At 42.6% G+C, this 22,835-nt stretch overlaps 1 protein-coding gene across 1 annotated transcript; it reads left to right on the top strand.

Annotated features, from left to right (window-relative positions):
• The first annotated feature begins 300 nt into the window (after nt 1–300).
• On the top strand, nt 301–2,981 carry LOC109757605 (uncharacterized). Its single transcript, XM_020316428.4, has 6 exons — nt 301–1,018; nt 1,130–1,206; nt 1,339–1,399; nt 1,496–1,718; nt 1,825–2,257; nt 2,384–2,981. The coding sequence occupies exons 1-6, from the start codon at nt 625–627 to the stop codon at nt 2,762–2,764; spliced, it is 1,569 nt and encodes a 522-aa protein (XP_020172017.1). The 5' UTR covers nt 301–624; the 3' UTR covers nt 2,765–2,981.
• Nucleotides 2,982–22,835: the final 19,854 nt, after the last annotated feature.

The following is a 22,835-nucleotide window of genomic DNA, read 5'->3' as shown; positions in this document are numbered from 1 at the left end:
ATAAGGATGAGTGTATTCAATGTATATTTGAGCGCATGCTTTTGTACTGTGTTAAAAGAAACGAGTATATGTACTTGGAAAGAATTGTCACGCTTATACGATGTACTAGGCACACAACTAATAATGTGACAAACAAAAAAAATGGGGAGCAGCTGTTGTTGTCCCTACAAGAGTCTAGTGGCAAGTGTCAACGTTTCCCTTTTGCTTCCTTTCCCACACAACCCAGTCATGAGCCAATGTATTGATAATCAGCCCCCCTTCCCACTCCAATTATATAACCCCGACCCAACGGCAATCAACAAAATAACAAGAGTGTAGTATACTCCCCAATTCCATGAGACTATAGAAAAAAGGGATGGGACGGAATACCAGTCTTGAAAACTAGTCAATGCGGTGGAATTACTACTTGTCCATTCCCCCGTCCCATATTTTAATTCCTACTACACATTACTCGCTTGCTTATGCTAGCTGCTTCCTCCCATCTCCCTACTAATTATTCCCATCACAGTCCCCTCTTCTTCCTGCCCCCATATCATTCCAATCCTAACATGGTGCGTCACATAGACTGCATGTAGAGAGGTAGACGAGGTCAAGGACAAGCGGTGGAGGCCAGGAGGCCCGGGCATGGGGGAGGTGAAGGAGAAGGAGGCGCTGGCAGCGGAGATCCTTGAAGACCATCGGAAGGGATCTTCCGATGACTCCCTACCACCCACGGGGCTGGACCTCAACCAAGGCTTCAGCGAGGGAAGCGACGACGGGGGAGACGGCGACGAGAACTACGACGACGATGGCGGTAGCACCAGCGAGGTTGCTGGAGGAGGCAGGAGCTCAAGCAACAAGAACAGCGCCAACCATGAATCAGAAAGCAGCAGGGGTCGTCATGACAAGGCCGAGGGCAGCGGCGAGAGGGTGCCCACGGTGCGGCAGTACAACCGGTCGAAGCACCCCCGGCTCCGCTGGACGCCGGACCTCCACATGGCGTTCCTCCATGCCGTCGAGCGGCTGGGCGGCCAAGAGAGTAAGTAACCCACCCCAATATTTCTTTTGCTGTGCATTTTTTTTCGTCGTAATTAATTCCCCCGCCCTTGATTCGTGATCTAAACTTTTATTTGTGCCAATTTTTGGACAGGAGCAACGCCAAAGCTGGTGCTTCAGATGATGAATGTGAGGGGGCTCAGCATTGCTCATGTGAAAAGTCACTTGCAGGTAAAGGCAGAAAAAGGAACAGCCTACTTCTCATGACTGCTCGGTAGCTGTTCTTCTAGCTACTTGCTTCTTTCCTTCACACGACAAGCGTTGGACCTAACCCTTTTCTTGTTCATCCCATCGACTTTTCAGATGTACAGAAGCAAAAAGATAGAACACGAGTCCAGCCACGAGAGGGCAGCCATGTCCTCAGGTTATTTATATATACAATCACGCTGATGCTGGATATCTCACTATTTTCACACACTAGGAATTCATTGTCATGACCCTTTTTCCTATTAATTTCCAGTCTTTTCGCCCATGAATTTCCACATGAGGAGAGGGGACCATCCATTCCACGACATGTTCTTCCAGCGAGCTGCCGGCTCGACGCTCTCCTCCAGGTTCAACGATGGTGGGGTCTTCGCGCCGAGAAATGCCGGCTTGCCGGACGCTAGCCGGATTTACGGGCTCCTCCAACACCGGCAGCATCCATTACAAACCTTCGACTTCAAGAACAGCACGAGCCTTAGGTACTAAAAGCACGCCACACAGCATCTTACATGCATGTGTAACGGCCTTGCTGCGGATGATATGACGATCATATCGAAACCCTAATCCGTACATGCTTGCGTCTAGGAATCAAGAATGGGCGTTCACCCAGCACGCAGCGGCGGCGAGGGCACGTGCGGTTAATGACAATGGTCCGGGGAAAGGGCTAATCCACGAGATGATCTTCAGGAAGGACGGCAAGCCGACGTCGCATTTGTTCGACGTGAGGGACGCCGCCGCCTCCAGCGGGACGACGTCGCCGTCAACAACAACCACGAGCCAGGCCGACCGTAGGCCAGATGGCGCAAAGATGGGAAGCATGAATTGGATCGGCAGCAGCTCTCGGCCGGTCTCGAAGACAATGTCGGCTACTGGTTTGGAGCAGGGCGGCCACGCTCAGCTCCCATTTAGATGGCGAGGTGCCGCCGGCAGCAATGGCTGCCACCCCAACGGCAACACTGGCAGAACAACGTCATCTTCAGATCCCGTGGTGACATGTGAAGCAGGTTCCCCGCTCTTGGTACGCATCATTGTTTACACATTTTGCTTCGAATTGATACATACACTTGTAAATATATAAGTTCGCAGCTTAATTTGTCACAAAATATCAATATTTAATATAATGGTTGCCTCTCTGTGCATGCAGCTGCCGAAGCAGGGAGTGCCGAGGACTCCAGCCAAAGCTACTGAGGAGACGAGCATCGGAGCAGAGGCGAGGAAGACGAAGACATCGGCTGCGGCGGAGGAGAACGGGTGGGCGCCAGAGTTGCAGCTAAGCCTGAGCCCCAACGCGGCGGCAGACACTGTAGAAAAGGGCAAGAAGAGGAACAGCGCTGGGCAGGAGGTGAGCAGCGACAAGGTGCCACTCTCTCTCTCGCTGTCATTACATGGTGGCGTCGTCGACGACGACGACGGTGGTGGCCGGGATGGCAGGAGGTTAGAGGTAGCGACAGGTAGCAGCAGCAAGAAGGCCGCTCTGGGGCTGAGTACTTTGGATCTGACCATGTCAATCAAGGCATTGGAGTGAGATCTTTCAAGTACTTGTCCCAAGGCCTTCCAAAACTTGCACACTGCACCATGAGATTAATTAATAAGATTGTTGATCTAATTTAACCATGCATGCTTCCGGACAAATATATAAATATATATTTTTTATCTTGAGTGACATGTAGAGCTAGGATGACTGTTTCGCCACATTATATGGTCACATGCATGATCAAAACAAAAATTTGTCAGGCATGGTATCATTGGGCTTCTAAGTCATATATATGTCTCTGTATATAAAATGAAACAAAATGCACACTTATTAGTCAAACGCTTAATCATAATTACAATTTCTTTTGCCATAAGAGTTTTTTGGGTACATTAGGGCAGTCTTATACGAAATGCACACTTATTGATCAAACTCTTAATCATAAGATGCACTATATCTAATTAATGGCATTAATAAACACTCCTTCAGTTCACAAATATAAAATGTTTTGGGTATTTCCATATGGACTACATACGGACTGAAATGAGTGAACAAACGCACTAAAACGTGCCTATATACATATCATTTAGAAAAATGTTAGAACATATTATATCATCTTATATATGTGAACGGAGGGAGTAGATGTTTAATGAGATATATAGTGCACCATATATAATGACATTAAACTGTCCTAGTGCACTATATCGTCTTAGTGTTATACATATCTAAAACAACCCTTATTTAGTGTCTTTTGTGAGAGAAGAGTTATGAGATATTTTGGATTTGTTGCTAAGATCTATATCTGAAATTCTGGATTAAAGATATGGTTGATTTCTCTTTCCTCGTGAAATTGGGTGCAACATCATCTTTGTAGTTATGAAACCATGCTAAGCTACAAGTACACATATCCTTAAACTCGTTTTGGGTGATAAATAAACTGGTTTAATTTGTCCTGTGGTGCGCGTGCTCAAATACTTGAATTTTCTATACTAGATTAGGATGAGCAGTATATGGAAGGTGAAGCTACTTTCCTAAAAAAATTACTTGTTACCTGGTGTAATTTAAGCGCATCATGGTTAGTCTGGAACGTTCTAGAAAGTAGCTTCACCTTCCATATTTTTTATGATTATGTATACAACTCAGCTCAATTAAATAGAATTAGTTATATCATCATAGAGTATTAGTAATTATAGGTAACCCACTAAGTTATATTTGCCATGTTTTACGGTTGCAGTTTTGATTTCATGAGAAACCTGAAATCATACATACATATCTATTTATTTCACCAAGAAACTGCATAAAATGACTAAGACTAACAATATAATGAAATGACTGCGTAAATTACACTTGCAATTAGTTCCATGGTGACATATACCATATTAGTTCTAGACGGGATTGATAATATTATGCATTTTAGACAAGATTGATAATGTTAGCCCTTCACGCCCAAGTGAACATTTTGTGTCCAGCTCTTGCGAATCGCACCCTTAAAATATGTTTACATCTATCTTATACAAAAACATATTTAGGGTGGAGGCGTTGTGGGTATGTCTATGTACTAGCATGTATAATGGCATGGAATATCTTTATCATATTATGTGAATGTATACTTATAACTCTTCTAGATGAAAATTGCACAAAGCCTTCTCGTTCTACATGAGTTCGAATGATCAATTGCAACACGCATGTTTCATTAACATGATATTAAGTACTGTCAAAAAAATTCATATCATACTATCGCATATTTAATTGTACCATTTCCCTCCTATCCAAAATAAGTGTCGCAGTTTTGAACTGAAGTTGGTTCAACCTCAGTTCAAAGCTGTGACACTTATATTATGGACCGGAGGGAGTATGTGATATTACATCAATCTCGAATTAGTTGTCTTAAATTTGTATAGATACAGATGTATCTAAAAATGTATCTAGATACATCAATATCTAGAAAAATCTAAGACAACTAATTGGAGTACATACATTCGCCCATATGTCATATGTATTGAGATAGAAAATATGCAAGTTTTAACTTCTCGTGAAAAAAAATGTCGTTTGTAGGTTAACCGCAAAGTTGAAACGTATTTGTTGCCCGTCAATTTAGTTCATACATTATATAGATGATTTAATTGAAAACTAGGAAAAGTCACAATATTATATTTCATCTCGCGGGAGGACTTTCTCTACCCAGCTTGCTTGAACTTTTTGGGGGCAACTGGGATGCGCTCCTTACAAACAGTTTTTTTTTATGTATGTGTGCAACTCCTATAAACTCCTGTTACTCGTATATTAGAACATGTTAAATTGGTCAAGTTTTACTCATACTGCTATACTCCATATGTCCAAAATATATATGAGGTACACTTGACTTTTTAGAGTCCCTAATGCATTATTTCAACTATAGTTTTCAGTTTTCACTTATAATATATGCATGTAAGGAACATGAGATGCAAACCATTTTCAAACAAATACAATGTATTATTGTTACATGCATATAATCCATGTCCTTCCGCATACATTGATAGTCAAGGTTTTAAAACTTTGATCAGAAATATAGTTACCCTTTTCTTCTATTTTTGTAATTGAACAAGTACTTTCCATTTCAGAATTTACTAAAGCAGTTGAACGTAAACGTCGGACCATACACAAAACCAATATATTTAAAAAATACAAGGCTAACTAACTATTTGAGTTCACTATAATTGACAGGTGCGGTAAGTCACTAACAATAATTATTGGATAAGGATATGAATCAAATATTGTTATGTAACGCCCTGGCCAAAACCATCGGTTTTCAACCGTTACGCTTCGCGGGATCTAGACTGGCTGCATAGACCAACACTAGTCTTTTCTGCACATTTTATGGTCACTCGTGAGCACCCATGATTAATTTCCGAGTCGGTCACCCATCTTCAAATTGCTTCAGCCAAGCACATTTACTTTGAGGTTCCTTATGAATGGGGTCACAGTAAAGAAGAAAAGCCTCGTTGATATGAATAGTCTATCGTTCTTATTAAGCCAGACAAGTTAAAGATCAACAAACAAGATAAATAAACAAATAGACAGTTTTTTGTGTGGAAAACACTTGCCAAGAAAAATCAATGTGCACATATTTTTCGATAAGGGACATAATGGGTTCATGACATTGATCTTCACCATACGAGGAGATTTTGCATGCATGTGATTTACAATGCGTCGTCAAGTGATTGATCTCGTCCTATATGTTCTTGTTACTTTAGTCTACATGGGAACTGAAGGATCATAGTAACACTTCTTTGACAACAAAATGCCGAGCTTTTGCTCAGCTGGCAGCAAAACACCCAGTCTTATAGTACATGGCAGAACCTTCGATCGGGACGGTGGATAATCCTCGGCTAAGCTTTGATGAAGGGGATACGTAAAACTGAATGCACAGCGTACAGACTACCTTAACAGTTGACATTTTGTTTGACAGTACGTATGTGCCTACCCTATTCCCTTGATTTCTGCATTTGCAGCAGTGCTCGATCGAGGCCCAGTGTACAGGCCAGTCACCTGTGAGAACTTCGGAAGAACACCAAAGCAGCGAGGTCACTGTTAACTCTACGGGACTTGTTAGCCATTTGCGTAGAGTAGCTAGCTCTGAGAAATTGATGTCCAGAGAGGAGAGATGGACGAGGACAAGGAAGCGTTAGCCATCGAAAGGGACAGCGAGATGACAGCCCTCTGACCAACGCACAGCGGCTGCAGTGTGCAACAGAATGTTGCGGTCGACCGATCATGCATGCATGCCGCCGCTGCAGTCGCAGCGGTGCTGTATGGCTATGTGTAGCTCGATTGACCGTTTCAGGTTGTGTACTGTGTGCATGCATGGCGCGCGCCACCGGCCTAGCTAGCTAGCTAGGGCATCGACGGGATCGTCCCCAAACCTTCCCAAGAAATTCCAACGACGGGACAGCCATGGCTCGGCTCCTACCGAACGACGAGAGTTATCCATATTTCAGCACATCATGTGATATATAATTTGCTACCATTTGGTGTAGCTATAATTTTTTTTAAAGGAGGATACCTCCTGCCCCTGCATCAAACGATACACATAGACATTTTATTAAATAAGGTACCTACAAAGTAGTACAAAATCCATCTCAGATACACAAACAAAAGCAGTACAAAGAATAAAATGCCACGGCCGGCAAAAATAGAACACGATGCCTAAGCATCTATCTTATTATTTAATCGCCTTTCAAGCCGGTTGTACATAGCCCGTGCTACCGTCTCCCAGCGGATACACCCAAAAGTTATATGCTCATGGACTTCCGCACTGCTGAGTAATGACCCCGTATGAATCCATCCAGACGTTTGAAGGATAACCTAAAAAAGTTTGTGATATTGATTCGATTAAAAATAATGTCATTTCGACAATTCTAACTAGCCCAAATTAATGTACAAACCACTCGAATTTGTGATGTTGCACTAGGCTCCACCCTATTTAACCAGGTACCGAACAAATTGGAGATGTTATTGGGTGGACAAAAATTAAAGGACATATGTACTGTACGCCACAATAACCTGGCTAGCATGCATTTGAGAAAAAAGATGTTGGGTTGTTTTCTCTTGATCACAAAAACATCGTTTACTATCTTTCATCTATGTTTCACCAAGTCATCCTTAGTCAAACTCACTCCCTTGTGCACAAATCCCATAAAGACCTTTATTTTCAATGGCACCTTAATTTTCCAAATATGAAGCGACCTTGGAATTGGTCCAATGTTAATCAATTCGACATACATAGATTTGACTCACAACACACTTGAAACCGAAAGTTTCCAATGAAGTGTACTCGCACATTAGACATGTTGACCTCCATCAATGTACGCACTAAATGTAACCATCTATCCCAACGTTCCTCCACTAGTATCCGTCTAACTGTATGGTTAAGGGAACGTAACCTAGTATTGTACTTATGAAGGCGTATTTATGATGTATAATATTATAAAGTGTTGTATATTGCAAGGGTATAGGCGTCTCCACTAGCCAAGTACCTTTCAAAATCTAGTAGTGCGACCGTTCCCGACTATGAATTTGCTTCTATTAAAGAAAACAACATTTGTCCTCATCATCCCTTTCTAAAAGGAGAGACATTCGGTTGCGCGGTAACTTCTACCAGGGTTTTGGAATGCAGATGCTTGTTACGCAATGGTTGTATCCACACCCATCCTTCTCTACAGATAGCCAATATAACCATTTGCTAAGTAGGCACTAGTTCTTTACTTTGAGGTTCTCAATACCCAAACCATCTTGGTCTTTCAGTCTACAAAGTATGCCCACTTAGCCAGTCTGTACTTAGATTTATTCTCATCACTTTGCCAAAAAAATGGTCGATAAAATTCCAACCTTTTTTGTACCACTACGGGTATCTTAAAGAAGGATAACATGAACATTGGCATTCTTGTAAGCACAGAGTTAGCAAGAAATAATAGATCCCCATAATACATAACCTTGCCCTTTCAGCATCTTAGTTTTTTCTCAAATTGATCTTCAGTGCACTTCCATTCTTTGTTGGTCAACTCCGATGATAGATTGGGATCCCTAGGTAACTAAAAGGTAAGGAACCATCGCTTCCAGCCGTCGCCTCCTCATGCCTCATCTCCAAGAAAATGCTAGGGTTCCTCTGCCTCCCGCTCGTGCCGCCGTCGGTCCGGCTCATTTTCGGTGGCCTTAGGGCCATGGAGGCGCGATGGATCCCGACCTTTGTAGGCGGGAGGGCTCCATTTTTAGATATTTCTTTGAGTTTTGTTAAGATTTTGTCCTGCTTAGGAAGAAGAGATGGTGGTGCCTCCCTGAAGATGGAATAAGGTTCTCCCCGCCTAACACCCGTCTCGGTTGTGCCTCTAGCATCATCGGTTGGCGTGTGGAGGTGTGTCTCCAGTTGATCTATCTTTGGTGGATCTACTCGGATCTGGTTATCATTCGTCTAACTTTGTGTGTCTTCAGGCTGGATCCTTCTGATCGCTACTCTTCATCAGCAGCGGTTGCTATTTTGGTGCACTGGTCCTATGGGGCCTTAGCACTATGACTTCTTGATTGTCTAGTATAACAAGTTTTGCCCGGCTAGCTCAGGCAAGGGAGGGGCGATGACGGCGGCGTGCCTTCGGCTTGCTTCAGTGCTTGTAGTCGTCGCTAGGTGGTCTACGGGTCTTGATGTAATTTTTTTATTTCAGGTTTCATTGTACTGCCATGATTGAATATGAATAGATTGGAAGTTTTCCCACAAAAAAAAGGTAAGGATCCAAGTTCAAAACCGAACAAATGTCTATAGTTTTCATGTTCCTCCTTGACACGCACAAAGTAGTATAGTTCACTTTTATGAAAATTTATTTACAAATTGAATAATTGTTTGAAGATACATAAAACCAGCTTTATATTTCTAGCCTTTGTCATATGAAAATAATTATATCATCAACATATTGTAATATGGAGAAACCCCCCCCCCCCCCCCCATCCACTTGATGTGGGATGAGCCCTCCTACTATGTTTATGACACACTACCTGCTATGGGGCAAAAACACTTGACAGAGGCACACCCAACCTTGAAAAAAATGAGTAAAGATGAAGGTGCTTAATTACAAAAAATATATTCTTTGGGCCACTCGGGTATTGCTATATTTTCCCTTTGTCGCTTCAACATTCCCTGTCTAGCTCCGCTACTATTGCCGAGCTTGATAACCCACAAGTATAGGGGATCAATTGTAGCCTCTTTCGATAAATAAGAGTGTCGAACCCAACGAGGAGCTAAAGGTAGAACAAATATTCCCTCAAGTTCTATCGACCACCGATACAACTCTACGCACGCTTGACGTTCACTTTACCTAGAACAAGTATGAAACTAGAAGTACTTTGTAGGTGTTGTGGGATAGGTTTGCAAGAATATAAAGAGCACGTAAATAAAAACTAGGGGCTGTTTTAGGTAAAGAAGCAATAAAGTTAGTACAACGAGTGTGGAAAAGTGGTGGTAGGAGTTGCGAAATTGTCCCTAAGCAATTGACTACTTTACTAGACCGATAGCAAGTTTTATGTCGGAGAGGCCACTGCTAGCATGTCATCCCTGACTTGGAATTCTATGCACTTATGATTGGAACTATTAGCAAGCATCCGCAACTACTAACGTTCATTAAGGTAAAACCCAACCATAGCATTAAGATATATTGGTCCTCCTTCAATCCCGCATGCATCAATTTGTATGCTAGGTTGAAGCTTCTGTCACTCTTGCCCTCCAATACATAGTCCTATCAACATACAACTAACCCTATGGTGTGATCCACGCGCGCGTTCATATGATGGGCACCAAAGGACAGCAACATAACCACAAGCAAATTAAACCAATCATAGAAATCACCAATTACCGATAGGACAACGAAAATCTACTCAGACATCATAGGATGGCAACACATCATTGGATAATAATATGAAGCATAAAGCACCATGTTCAAGTAGAGGGTACAGCGGGTTGCGGGAGAGTGGACCGCTGTAGATAGATGGGGGGAGGTGATGAAGATGTTGGTGAAGAGGACGGAGGTGTTGGTGTAGATCGTTGTCGCGATGATGGCCCCGGCAGCGTTCCGCCGCCACCGGGAGAGAGGGGGAGAGCCCCCATTCTTCTTATTCTTCTTCCTTGACCTTCCCCCTAGATGGGAGAAGGGTTTCCCCTCTGGTCCATGGCTTCCATGGCGGCGGAGGGGCGAGAGCCCCTCCGATATTGGATATGTCTCTCTGTCTCTCTCTGTTTCTGCATTCTAGATTCTGGCCTTTCACTTTTTCTTATATTCCCGGAGATCCGTAACTCCGACTGGGCTGAAATTTGGACACGATTTTTATCCGGATATTGGCTTTCTTGCGGCGAAAGAAGGGCACCAACCGCCTTACGGGGTGGCCACGAGGGTCAGGGGCGCCCCCCTGCCTCGTGGCCCCCTCGGGCATCGTCTCGCGTTGTTTCTTCTTCCCAAGAATCACATATATTCCAAAAAAAATCTCCGTAAGTTTTTATCCCGTTTGGACTCTGTTTGATATGGATTTTCTGCGAAACAAAAACATGCAACAAACAGGAACTGGCACTGGGCGCTGGATCAATATGTTAGTCCCAAAAATAGTATAAAAAGTTGCCAAAAGTATATGAAAGTTGTATAATATTGGCATGGAACAATCAAAAATTATAGATACGACGGAGACGTATCAGCATCCCCAAGCTTAATTCCTGCTCGTCCTCGAGTAGGTAAATGATAAAAAAAGATAATTTTTGATGTGGAATGCTACCTAGCATAATCTTGATCATGTAATCTAATCATGGCATGAATATTAAGACACGAGTGATTCAAAGCAATAGTCTATCATTTGACATTAAGACAATAATACTTCAAGCATACTAATAAAGCAATCATGTCTTTTCAAAATAACATGGCCAAAGAAAGTTATCCCTACAAAATCATATAGTCTGGCTATGCTCCATCTTCACCACACAAAATATTCAAATCATGCACAACCCCGATGACAAGCCAAGCAATTGTTTCATACTTTTGATGTTGTCAAACCTTTTGAACTTTCACGCAATACATGAGTGTGAGCCATGGATACAGCACTATAGGTGGAATATAATATGATGATGGAGGTTGTGTGGAGAAGACAAAAAAAGGGAGAAAGTCTCACATTGACGCGGCTAATCAACGGGCTATGGAGATGCCCGTCAATTGATGTCAATGCGAGGAGCAGGGATTGCCATGCAATAGATGCACTAGAGCTATAAGTGTATGAAAGCTCAAACTGAAACAAAGTGGGTGTGCATCCAACTTGCTTGCTCATGAAGACCTAGGGCAGTTGAGGAAGCCCATCGTTGGAATATACAAGCCAAGTTCTATAATGAAAATTCCCACTAGTATATGAAAGTGATAACTCAAGAGACTCTCTATATGAAGAACATGGTGCTACTCTAAAGCACAAGTTGGTAACCGAATAGTAACATTGTCCGTTCTCTCTTTTCTCTCATTTTTTTATCTTTTATCTTTTTTGTAGGCTTCTTTGGCCTCTCTCTCTCTTTTTTTTGGGGGGGGGGGGCTTCTCTGGCCACTTTTATTTTGATAACCTCACATGGGACAATGTTATAATAATGATGGTCATCACACTTTTATTTACTTACAACACAATATTACAACTTGATACTAGAACAAAGATATGACTCTATATGAATGCCTCTGGCGGTGTACCGAGATGTGCAATGATCTAGCGTAGCAGTGAAATCAAAAAACGGACAAGCCATGAAAACATCATGCTAGCTATCTTACAATCATGCAAAGCAATATGACAATAAATGCTCAAGTCATGTATATGAAGATGATGGAAGTTGCATGGCAATATATCTCGGAATGGCTATGGAAATGCCATAATAGGTAGGTATGGTGGCTTATGTGTGATAGAGTGTATCGTATCACGGGGTTTGGATGCACCGGCGAAGTTTGCACCAACTCTCGAGGTGAGAAAGGGTAATGCACGGTACCGAAGAGGCTAGCAATGATGGAAGGGTGAGAGTGCGTATAATCCATGGACTCAACATTAGTCATAAAGAACTCACATACTTATTGCAAAAATCTATTAGTTATCGAAACAAAGTACTACGTGCATGCTCCTAGGGGGATAGATTGGTAGGAAAAGACCATCGCTCATCCCCGACCGCCACTCATAAGGAAGACAATCAATAAATACCTCATGCTCCAACTTCGTTACATAACGGTTCACCATACGTGCATGCTACGGGAATCACAAACTTCAACACAAGTATTTCTACGATCCACAACTACCCACTAGCATGAGTCTAATATCACCATCTTTACATCGCAAAACTATTGCAAGGAATCAAACATAAGATATTCAGTGATCTACAAGTTTTATGTAGGATTTTATGACTAACCATGTGAATGACCAATTCCTGTCAACTCTCTAAATAGATATAAGTGAAGCAAGAGAGTTTAATTCTTTCTACAAAAGATATGCCCACGCTCTAACAAATATAAGTGAAGCAAAAGAGCATTCTACAAATGGCGGTTTTCTATGTCTAGGGAAACAGGCATCCAAAGTTCAAATGATATAAGTGAAGCACATGAAGCATTCTATAAAGCCATACTCAAAAGATATAAGTGAAGTGCAATGAGCATTTTATAAATCAACCATGGACTATCTCATGTTAGAATAAAATCCAAGGCCACCGTCGATCTACCGAGGACCAAGCAATCACACAAGCACGACACCGAGATTTGTTAATGAGGTTCGCCGATATGGCTACATCCCCGGGGCCTGACTACAGGCGCTCCTCCCCATGTAACCGTCACAATACCGCACCCTGGCCGCCCGGGCGCCGGCACATGCCACCGTCTCCCCCGCGTACCTGTGCTATTATGTTGGCATAGGTTACATCATGTGTCTACCCCAGCTATATATGAGAGGCCTAGGATACAAGTGTCCTATTAGGACACAACTCCTACCATGTCTACACACAGTCCAAAACCAAGTCCAATTGTAACCTACCTTGTATAATAATATTCGACACAATTCTAACAAATTCCACCTTGGTGAATATTCTTCACCACATTGAATTCATCCATGCGCCGAACCTCCATGTACATTGGACTTGAGATACGCCATGAGCACAGCTGCTACTCCCAGACTCCATATGACTCCACCTGCAACTGTAGTCCCTTCTTGTCTTCTTCACAGTCAACACTCGAGCAAAATTAAGTTCCTCATTACTCTACGTTGTGCTCCCAACTTCCGGAGTATCCGTTCAACACCATCACACACAGACCACTGTCTGCGTGAAAATGAACAACTCACATATTGGATGCCACATATAAGAGTTACCTAAACTCAACGTCACCGCTCTTTCTTGACTTCTTGTCTAAAACTTGAAGGAATTTCACCATCGCCCTGTGTCACCCCGAGTCAAATTTGCAGTTATCTCATCCTTTTTCCTGGACATGTCCCATAGCTATAGCACTCCACCTCCTTCTGTACTTGTTATCCGCACTTTGCCATGTGCACTGAACACCACTGAATATACGGCCATGTACTCTCTCAGCTTTTGACAATTTTAGACTTTCCGCCACTTTTTCAGATTCTTTCATGGTCAACTCATGTCCATCTTCCGGCACCGATAAACCCAGTCACCAACTTGAATCTGGTAGGCCTGTCGCTGTGTCCCGTGCTTACCACATGCCTCGCCGCTATCACCGCGTCGAGCCTCTGCTGTCTTGGTCGAGTCTCCCAAGGTCGCGAACCCACACCACTCAACCCCCACTGCAGAGAACCACCGAACATCACCGACCGATGCTGAGTATCACGTCTCCATCAGACCACTGGTACCCAGTCCGATCCACGTGTCTCTCGTTATCCCGCTGAAATAGGCTTCGACTCTCTGACGTCTTACGCCGTAGCCCCTCAATCAGCACCGAGTGAAGTCTTCCATCAGACTCTAGCTCCACCTTCAACATGAGTCCATGTAGCTGCGCTATGCTACCCCGCGCCCCGTCGACTTCAAGCTCTCATGTGTACACTTCCTTGAATCAACCCTGCGCCATAGTCTTGTCGAAGCCGCACAAGCCCTCAGGCCTGCACCACGCATTTCCACGCCCAGAAGTCGGCCACCATCAGCATCACGCTCCTATGTCGTCGTCGCTGAAATCACCTCCGTCTTCTCCTTTGACCAACATCCATGTCGATCCATCAGACTGTCTAGTCTGACCCAGCCGAAATTATCGGACTGCAACCATGCTCCACCTTGCGCCGTGTCCCCCCACACATCTCCGTGCATTGCTTGACGCCCTGTGTTTGCATAATCCCACCACGACGCGCTCCAGACTTCTCCGAGCCTTATACGCATGTCGTCTGTCTTGATTTGCACTCGGCCATCATGCCGAACAACGCCGTCGCTGCATTCCTACCATCTTCAATCCATGTACAAAGCAAAGAATTCCAAAAGAAATAGCACCCGGAGCCTTGTTGTTCACCCGTAGCAAGCCACCACACACAAGTTTCCTGAACTATTCTTTTCATCTTCACACACGTACTCAATCGATCCATGGCCATCAACGTCCACGCCCTGGTGACAAGACAACACCAAGCGACACCCTTTGATCGCAGCAGAACGACATCTTTTTTCTTTTAACAAATCTCCCGCATGTAGCTCTGGCTCCTTTCATGCAGTATGTACGATCACGCGGACCTCTGCCTAGCTCGGACTGAGCCTTGATCTTCCAGGCCTCCTGCCATGGACCATGCCGAGCTCCAGCCCCGCAGGGCCCGTAGCGCCAGCCCTTGGGTCCCTGGCCCGCAGGCCGCGCGTGCCCGTCTGCGCAACGCGCTTGGCCGCCGCATGCCCTAGCGCTCCTGCCGCCGCAAGTGCCCGATACGAACCCCGCCACATCTTCTGATCTGCCGATCTTGTCCCGCTGCTGCCTGATAGGTCTGCCGGCTTCCGCCACACGCGCTACTGCCTGATGCTGGCCTCTAGCCGCATGAGTCTCCGCCTGGTCCAGCACTGGCCACCACGTCGCCCCACACCCGACGGACGAACACACCAGCCGCGCGCGTTTCCAACGGCTGGGTCGCTGCCCTAGCACTTTGCTTGCGCGCCCTTGCGGCTACATGTTACGCCGCCGCCGCACACTCCCGATCTCGTTGAGATTCTGTGTCCGCATGCCACACACCGACAGCCTGCTCGCATACGATTGCTGCTTAAAGATCACAACACGACCAACTCTGCTTCTAAGATCGCAACTCGCCGACGATTTTCTCACCCGTATCACGATCGCTTCTTGCAGCTTTCTGTCGATGCTCTCTTCTTCCTCCTCCCAATCAACGCCCGCAACCTCAAATCAAACCTTGCTCATGATACCACTATAACACGACTCCATATCCTATCTAAACACAATACAACTACAACTCCAACTTTAACCTACCTTGACACTATATTCGACACAACTCCAACATCTCATACCAGCATGGTGCATCAAAGAAAAGTGAAAACTAAATGCAAAAGACGCTCCAAGATTTGCACATATCACATGAACGAAATGAAACCGAAAACATACCGATACTTGTTGAAGAAAGATGGGATGCCTTCCGGGGCATCCCCAAGCTTAGACGCTTGAGTCTCCTTGAATATTTACTTGGGGTGCCTTGGGCATCCCCAAGCTTGAGCTCTTGCCTCTCCTCCTTCTCCTCATATCGAGACCTCCTCGATCTTTGATCACTTCATCCACACAAAACTCAACAGAAAGCTCAGTAAGATCCGTTAGTATAATAAAGCAAATCACTACTCTAAGTATTGTTGCAAAAAAATTCATATTTTGTTTTTGCATTTTAGCTACTGTAATATAACTTTTCCATGGCTTAATCCACTGATAGAAATTGATATTTTCATCGAAACAAGCAAACTATGCATAAAAAACAGAATCTGTCTTAAACAGGACAATTTGTAGTAATCTGAACATTCACCATACTTCTGGTACTCCAAAAATTCTGAAAAATTAGGACAAATGAACAATTTGTATAGAAAGACAGTGCAAAAAATTTCAGAACCGTTTGACGTTCCAGTAAAAAATGTAAAATCACGCACTACAGCCAAAGTTTATGTTTTGCACCACACAAACCAACAAGCAATGTTAACATCCTAAAGGCAAATCTTGGCACATTATTTTTATGATACAATGGATTTGTACAAGGGGATAATTATTTTTTGTTGAAAAGTTTCTGTAATCAAGGGTCACAAAGTTTCCATGGGCATGAACGAAGTTCAAGGCTAGCTCCCACTTTAACAATGCTCGTCTCTTACTTTCGCTTTTCTTTTTGAAAAAGTTTTAGGTTCCCCTCTTTATTTTTTTTGTTTTTAAACTTTATAAAAGCACACAACAGAAATAAATGAGTCTCTAAAACTTCCGGGTTGTCTCCCTGGCAGCGCTTTCTTTAAAGCCATTAAGCTAGGCATATAGTGCTCAAGTAATGGATCCACCCGGATCCCAAGGTATATCAAAGCCAATTTTAATTAACAATGATTTGTGATTTAGTAGTGAGCACAAAGTAACATATATCATGCAACAACTAAGTCTAACTCTCTTCCTATGCATTGGCATGTCATAAAAGAACAATTCCTGCACACATAGTAAAGGCCAATGCATAGTATAAACAGTTTCTTGCAATTTTATCATATTGGAAACATGGAGAGGCGTTGATGTAGTTCCTCTCTCATAATAATTGCAAGTAGGAGCAGAAAGCACATGCATATTATATCTATCAAAATCATCATGTGTAGTAGTAAAACGCAACCCATCAATATAATCCTTATTAAGGGCAAACTTCTCCGATATAGTGTAGTCGGTAGAATTCAAAAAGATAATAGGACTATCATGCGTGGGTGCAATAGAAACAATTTCATGTTTAACATAAGGAACTATAGCAAGTTCATCTCCATAAGCATAATTCATATTGGCATCTTGGCCACAAGCATAGCAAGCATCATCAAAAAGGGATATTTCAAAAGAATCAACGGGATCATAACAATCATCATGGCATTCATCCTTCGGTAGGAACGAAGGGACATTAAATAATGTATGAGTTCGAGAGTTACTCTCATTAGCAGGTGGGCACGGGTAGCTAATCTGATCTTCGTCCTTTTGTTCTTCGCTCTCCTCATCATCTTTTTCATCCAATGAGCTCACAGTTTCATCAATTTCTTCTTCCGAAGACTCCTGCAAAATATTAGTCTCTTCTCGGACAGTGGAGACTTTCTCAATAAATTCATCAATATCATAATTGTATTTACAATTATCATAGCAATATTTAAGGATAGCTAAATTTTTAGGTCTATAAACTGATTCATCAAAATCTTCAAACTCTTTAAACAATGATTCAATTTCACATGCACCCTTAAAAGTGACAAATTCTTCTATTCGTTCCACATCATACTAATCATATATACCATTAGCATAAGAAGCTAAGGTTTCATTATCATTAGATTTGCATGAAAAGGGAAGGTGTGGAGCCTTCATCCTAGAGCAACAAGTATAATCATGTCTCAAGCATAGACCCCGAGCATACCAACGTAACATATAAATTTAATCCCATAATAGTTTCCCTTTTTGAGTCAAGGGATAATCCCTAAAGTATTCACGTTGATCCAATGTGTCTCCCATAACATAATTGAATGGGGTTTTCTCAGGATTATTAAAGTAGTACATAATATCTTTCACATAATGAGCATCGAGGGTTTTAGGAGGTTCCCCATCTCCATGAGTAGCAAGTAAATCTAATTTTTTAGGTATTTCGTGTTCCATATCCATAACTAAAGATAGAGAACAACTTAGAACAGCAAATAAAAATTACTTCGTGATAAAGCAAACAAGCACACACGAGAATATTGACCCCATACTATTTCTCCCCGGCAACGGCGCCAGAAAAAGGTCATGATAACCCACAAGTATAGGGGATCAATTGTAGCCTCTTTCGATAAGTAAGAGTGTCGAACCCAACGAGGAGCTAAAGGTAGAACAAATATTCCCTCAAGTTCTATCGACTACCGATACAACTCTACGCACACTTGACGTTCGCTTTACCTAGAACAAGTATGAAACTAGAAGTACTTTGTAGGTGTTGTGGGTAGGTGGTCGATAGAACTTGAGGGAATATTTGTTCTACCTTTTAGCTCCTCGTTGGGTTCGACAGTCTTACTTATCGAAAGAGGCTACAATTGATCCCCTATACTTGTGGGTTATCAAGACCTTTTTCTGGCGCCGTTGCCGGGGAGTTATAGCATGGGGTGAATATTCTCGTGTGTGCTTGTTTGGTTTATCACTAAGTACTTTTTATTTTGTGCTCCTGTTTTCTATCTTTACTTATGGGTATGAAACGCAAAATACCAAAAAAATTAGTGGTACCTACTGAACCAATGGTTGAAGAACCACTCAAAATCTATCACACTCCTGAAGCTTTTTACTTGGATCATCTTCGACCCCTATGTGCTCGGGCTGAAACCCCAACTAGCTTAGTTGAGGGCAAATCTGTAGATGAGCATGCTTGTTATGTGCAACACCGCATATCTGAAAAAGGGAAACTTTTACTCGATCAAATTCATCGTTTGCAGTGCTATGCTTGGAATTTATGTGAAATATATGATTGTACTTGTTGTTCTAAAGACCCTAAGAAACACCTTCCTTACCAATGTGAGTTTAGTGATAATGGAATCGTATCTTCGTATACTAAGGGTGTTTTATAATTACTATGATGTTCAACAAATTGAAGAATTTGTTGCATTTAGGGGTACTTGTGAAATTGCTTCTTTTATTGAAGAGTGTGATACTACTCTCTACAAATCTGAAAATTTGGCCATACTTAAATATTGCTATGATAATTATGCTTCTAATCCTTAAATTAAACCATATATTGAGGACTCCTCCGCTTTCCAAGAAGAGACTAATTTTTTGCAGGAGTCTATGGAAGAAGAAATTATTGACGTTGTGAGCTCATTGGATGAAAAAGATGAGGAGGAGAGCGAAGAACAAAAGGAGGAAGAGCGGATTGATCACCCGTGCCCACCTTCTAATGAGAGTAACTCTTCAACTCATACATTTAACTTCCCTTCGTGCTTACCAAAGGATGATTGCTATGATGACTATTATGATCCCGTTGATTCTTTTGAAATATCCCTTTTTGATAATGCTTGCTATGCTTGTGGCCAAGATGCCAATATGAATTATGCTTATAGAGATGAACTTGCTATAGTTCCTTATGGTAAAAATGAAATTGTTGCTATTGCGCCCACGCATGATAGTCCTATTATCTTTTTGAATTCTCCCGACTACACTATATCGGAGATGTTTGCCGTTCTTAAGGATTGTATTGATGGGTTGCATTTTACCGCTGCACATGATAATTTTGATAGATATAATATGCATGTGCTTGCTTCTCCTACTTGCAATTATTATGAGAAAGGAACTACATCTCCGCCTCTCCATGTTTCTAATATGATAAAATTGCAAGAAACTGTTTATACTATGCATTGGCCTTTACTATGTGTCCATGAATTGTTCTTTTATGACATGCCGATGCATAGGAAGAGAGTTAGACTTCGTTTATGCATGATATATGTTACTTTGTGCTCACTACTAAATCACAAATCATTGTTAATTAAAATTGGCTTTGATATACCTTGGGATCCGGGTGGATCCATTACTTGAGCACTATATGCCTAGCTTAATGGCTTTAAAGAAAGCGCTGCTAGGGAGACAAACCGGAAGTTTTAGAGAGTCATTTATTTCTGTTGAGTGCTTTTATATAGTTTAAAAACAAAAAAATAAAGAGGGGACCCCAAAACTTTTTCAAAAAGGAAAGTGAAAGTGAGAGAGACAAGCATTGTTGAAGTGGGGGAGCTCCGTAAACTTTGTTCATGCTCACGGAAACTTTGTGAATCTTGATTACAGAAACTTTTCAACAAAAAAAATTATCCCCTTGTACAATTCCATTGTATTATAAAAATAATGTGCCAAGGTTTGCCTTTAGGATGTTTACATTGCTTGTTGGTTTGTGCAGTGCAAAACAGAAACTTTGGCTGTAGTGCGCGATTTTACCTTTTTTACTGGAACGTCGAACGGTTCTGAAACTTTTTGAAATGTCTTTATATACAAATGTTTTATTTTTCCTAACTTTGGAAGAATTTTTTGAGTACCAGAAGTTTGGTGAATGTTCGGATTACAACAGACTGTCCTGTTTAAGCCAGATTCTGTTTTTGATGCATAGTTTGCTTGTTTTGATGAAACTATCAATTTCTATCAGTGGATTAAGCCATGGAAAAGTTATATTAAAGTACCTACAATGCAAAACAAAATATTAATTGGTTTGCAATAGTACCTAGAGTAGTGATTTTCTTTATTATACTAATGGATCTTACCGAGCTTTCTGTTGAGTTTTGTGTGGATTAAGTGTTCGAAGATCGAGGAGGTCTCGATGTGAGTAGAAGGCGGAGAGGCAAGAACTCAAGCTTGGGGATGCCCAAGGCACCCCAAGTAAATATTCAAGGAGACTCAAGCGTCTAAGCTTGGGGATGCCTCGGAAGGCATCCCATCTTTCTTCAACAAGTATCGGTATGTTTTCGAATTCGTTTCGTTCATGCGATATGTGCAAATCTTGGAGCGTCTTTTGCATTTAGTTTTCACTTTTCTTTTATGCACCATGCTGGTATGAGATAGTCCTTCGTTGATTTGTAGAATGCTCTTATGCTTCACTTATATTTGTTAGAGCATGGGCATATCTTTTGTAGAAAGAATTAAACTCTCTTGCTTCACTTATATCTATTTAGAGAGTTGACAGGAACTGGTCATTCACATGGTTAGTCATAAAATCCTACATAAAACTTGTAGATCACTGAATATGATATGTTTGATTCCTTGTAATAGTTTTGCGATATAAAGATGGTGATATTAGAGTCATGCTAGTGGGTAGTTGTGGATCGTAGAAATACTTGTGTTGAAGTTTGTGATTCCCGTAGCATGCACGTATGGTGAACCGTTATGTGATGAAGTCGGAGCATGATTTATTTATTGATTGTCTTCCTTATGAGTGGCGGTCGGGGACGAGCGATGGTCTTTTCCTACCAATCTATCCCCCTAGGAGCATGCGCGTAGTTCTTTGTTTCGATAGCTAATAGACTTTTTGCAATAAGTATGTGAGTTCTTTATGACTAATGTTGAGTCCATGGATTATACGCACTCTCACCCTTCCAACATTGCTAGCCTCTTCGGTATCGTGCCTCGCCGGTGCATCCAAACCCCGTGATATGATACGCTCTGTCACACATACACATAAGCCTCCTTATATCTTCCTCAAAACAGCCACCATACCTACCTATCATGGCATTTCCATAGCCATTCCGAGATATATTGCCATGCAACTTCCATCATCATCATATACATGACTTGAGCATTCATTCTCATATTCTTTGCATGATCGTAAGATAGCTAGCATGATATTTTCATGGCTTGCCCGTTTTTTGATATCTTTGTTATGCTAGATCATCGCACACCCTGGTACACTGCCAGAGGCATTCATATAGAGTCATATCTTTGTTCTAGTATTGAGTTATAATATTGAGTTATAAGTAAATAAAAGTGTGATGATGTGACGCCCTGGTAATTAAACTACAGTAAACCTTTGTTAATGATGCCAGGTCATTATGATTAAATTTTGCTAAACCTCATGTGTTTCAAAACTTAGTTCAAATACAAATTCAAATAACAAGTCAAATTATAGTTCCAAAAAATGAAGTAAAAATGTTCAAAGGGTTATAAATATTCACTAACTAATTAGCAAATAGAATCCAACATTATATAAAATATTTAATTGCCCTAAAACAATTAAGACGGTAACCAAAACAGCCTCATTAATCCACTTTCGTTTATGCACAATTCAAATGCTCATCAAACCTTTTTGTGACAGTGCCTAAAATGGCTATCCTAATATAGGCCAAGTCTCATACTTAACCAAAAGTCATTTGCTTTTGTAAATAAAAATAAAACTGAAACAAAAAAAACGTAAAAGGAAAGCAACTCCCTCCGACTGGGCCGTGGACCAGTTGGCCGTGTGGCCAAGCGGCCTGTCGGCCCACCCCCCCCCCCCCCCGCGTCCCTAGCCTACTAGGCCTCCCACCTGAAACCCTAATCACTCTCCACACTCCCCCGATCCCCTTCTCCCGCCCGATCTGGATCGCCTCAGATCGTAGCACCCTAACGCCACCCAACCACATCGCCGTCAACGACCCCGCGCCCTTTGGCCGCCCATCCCCGACGCAGGCCCGCCACCTCGCCGCCTGGAGCTGTCATCCATCGCCGGATCGCGTCCTCGTCCTCCTCCCCAATGGCCTTCATCGACCCTCGTCGTTCGCGTCGCCGCTCGCCTCCTCCGGCGCCACCTCGTCCTTGCCATGCTCGCCGCCCCGACGCCTACTCGTCATCGCCCCGCAGCTCTGGCCCTTCCCGAGCACACTCATGCACCACTACAGGGCCGGTGAGGACCTCCCAATCCGACCCCGTCTTCCCTTGCTCCAGTCACCCGCTGTCGCTCGCGC

Source organism: Aegilops tauschii, chromosome 7 (assembly GCF_002575655.3).
Source record: "Aegilops tauschii subsp. strangulata cultivar AL8/78 chromosome 7, Aet v6.0, whole genome shotgun sequence".
In the NCBI taxonomy this organism is placed as follows: domain Eukaryota; kingdom Viridiplantae; phylum Streptophyta; class Magnoliopsida; order Poales; family Poaceae; genus Aegilops; species Aegilops tauschii.
Note: the sequence above shows the minus strand (reverse complement) of the source record. Positions and strands in the feature narration are given on the sequence as shown.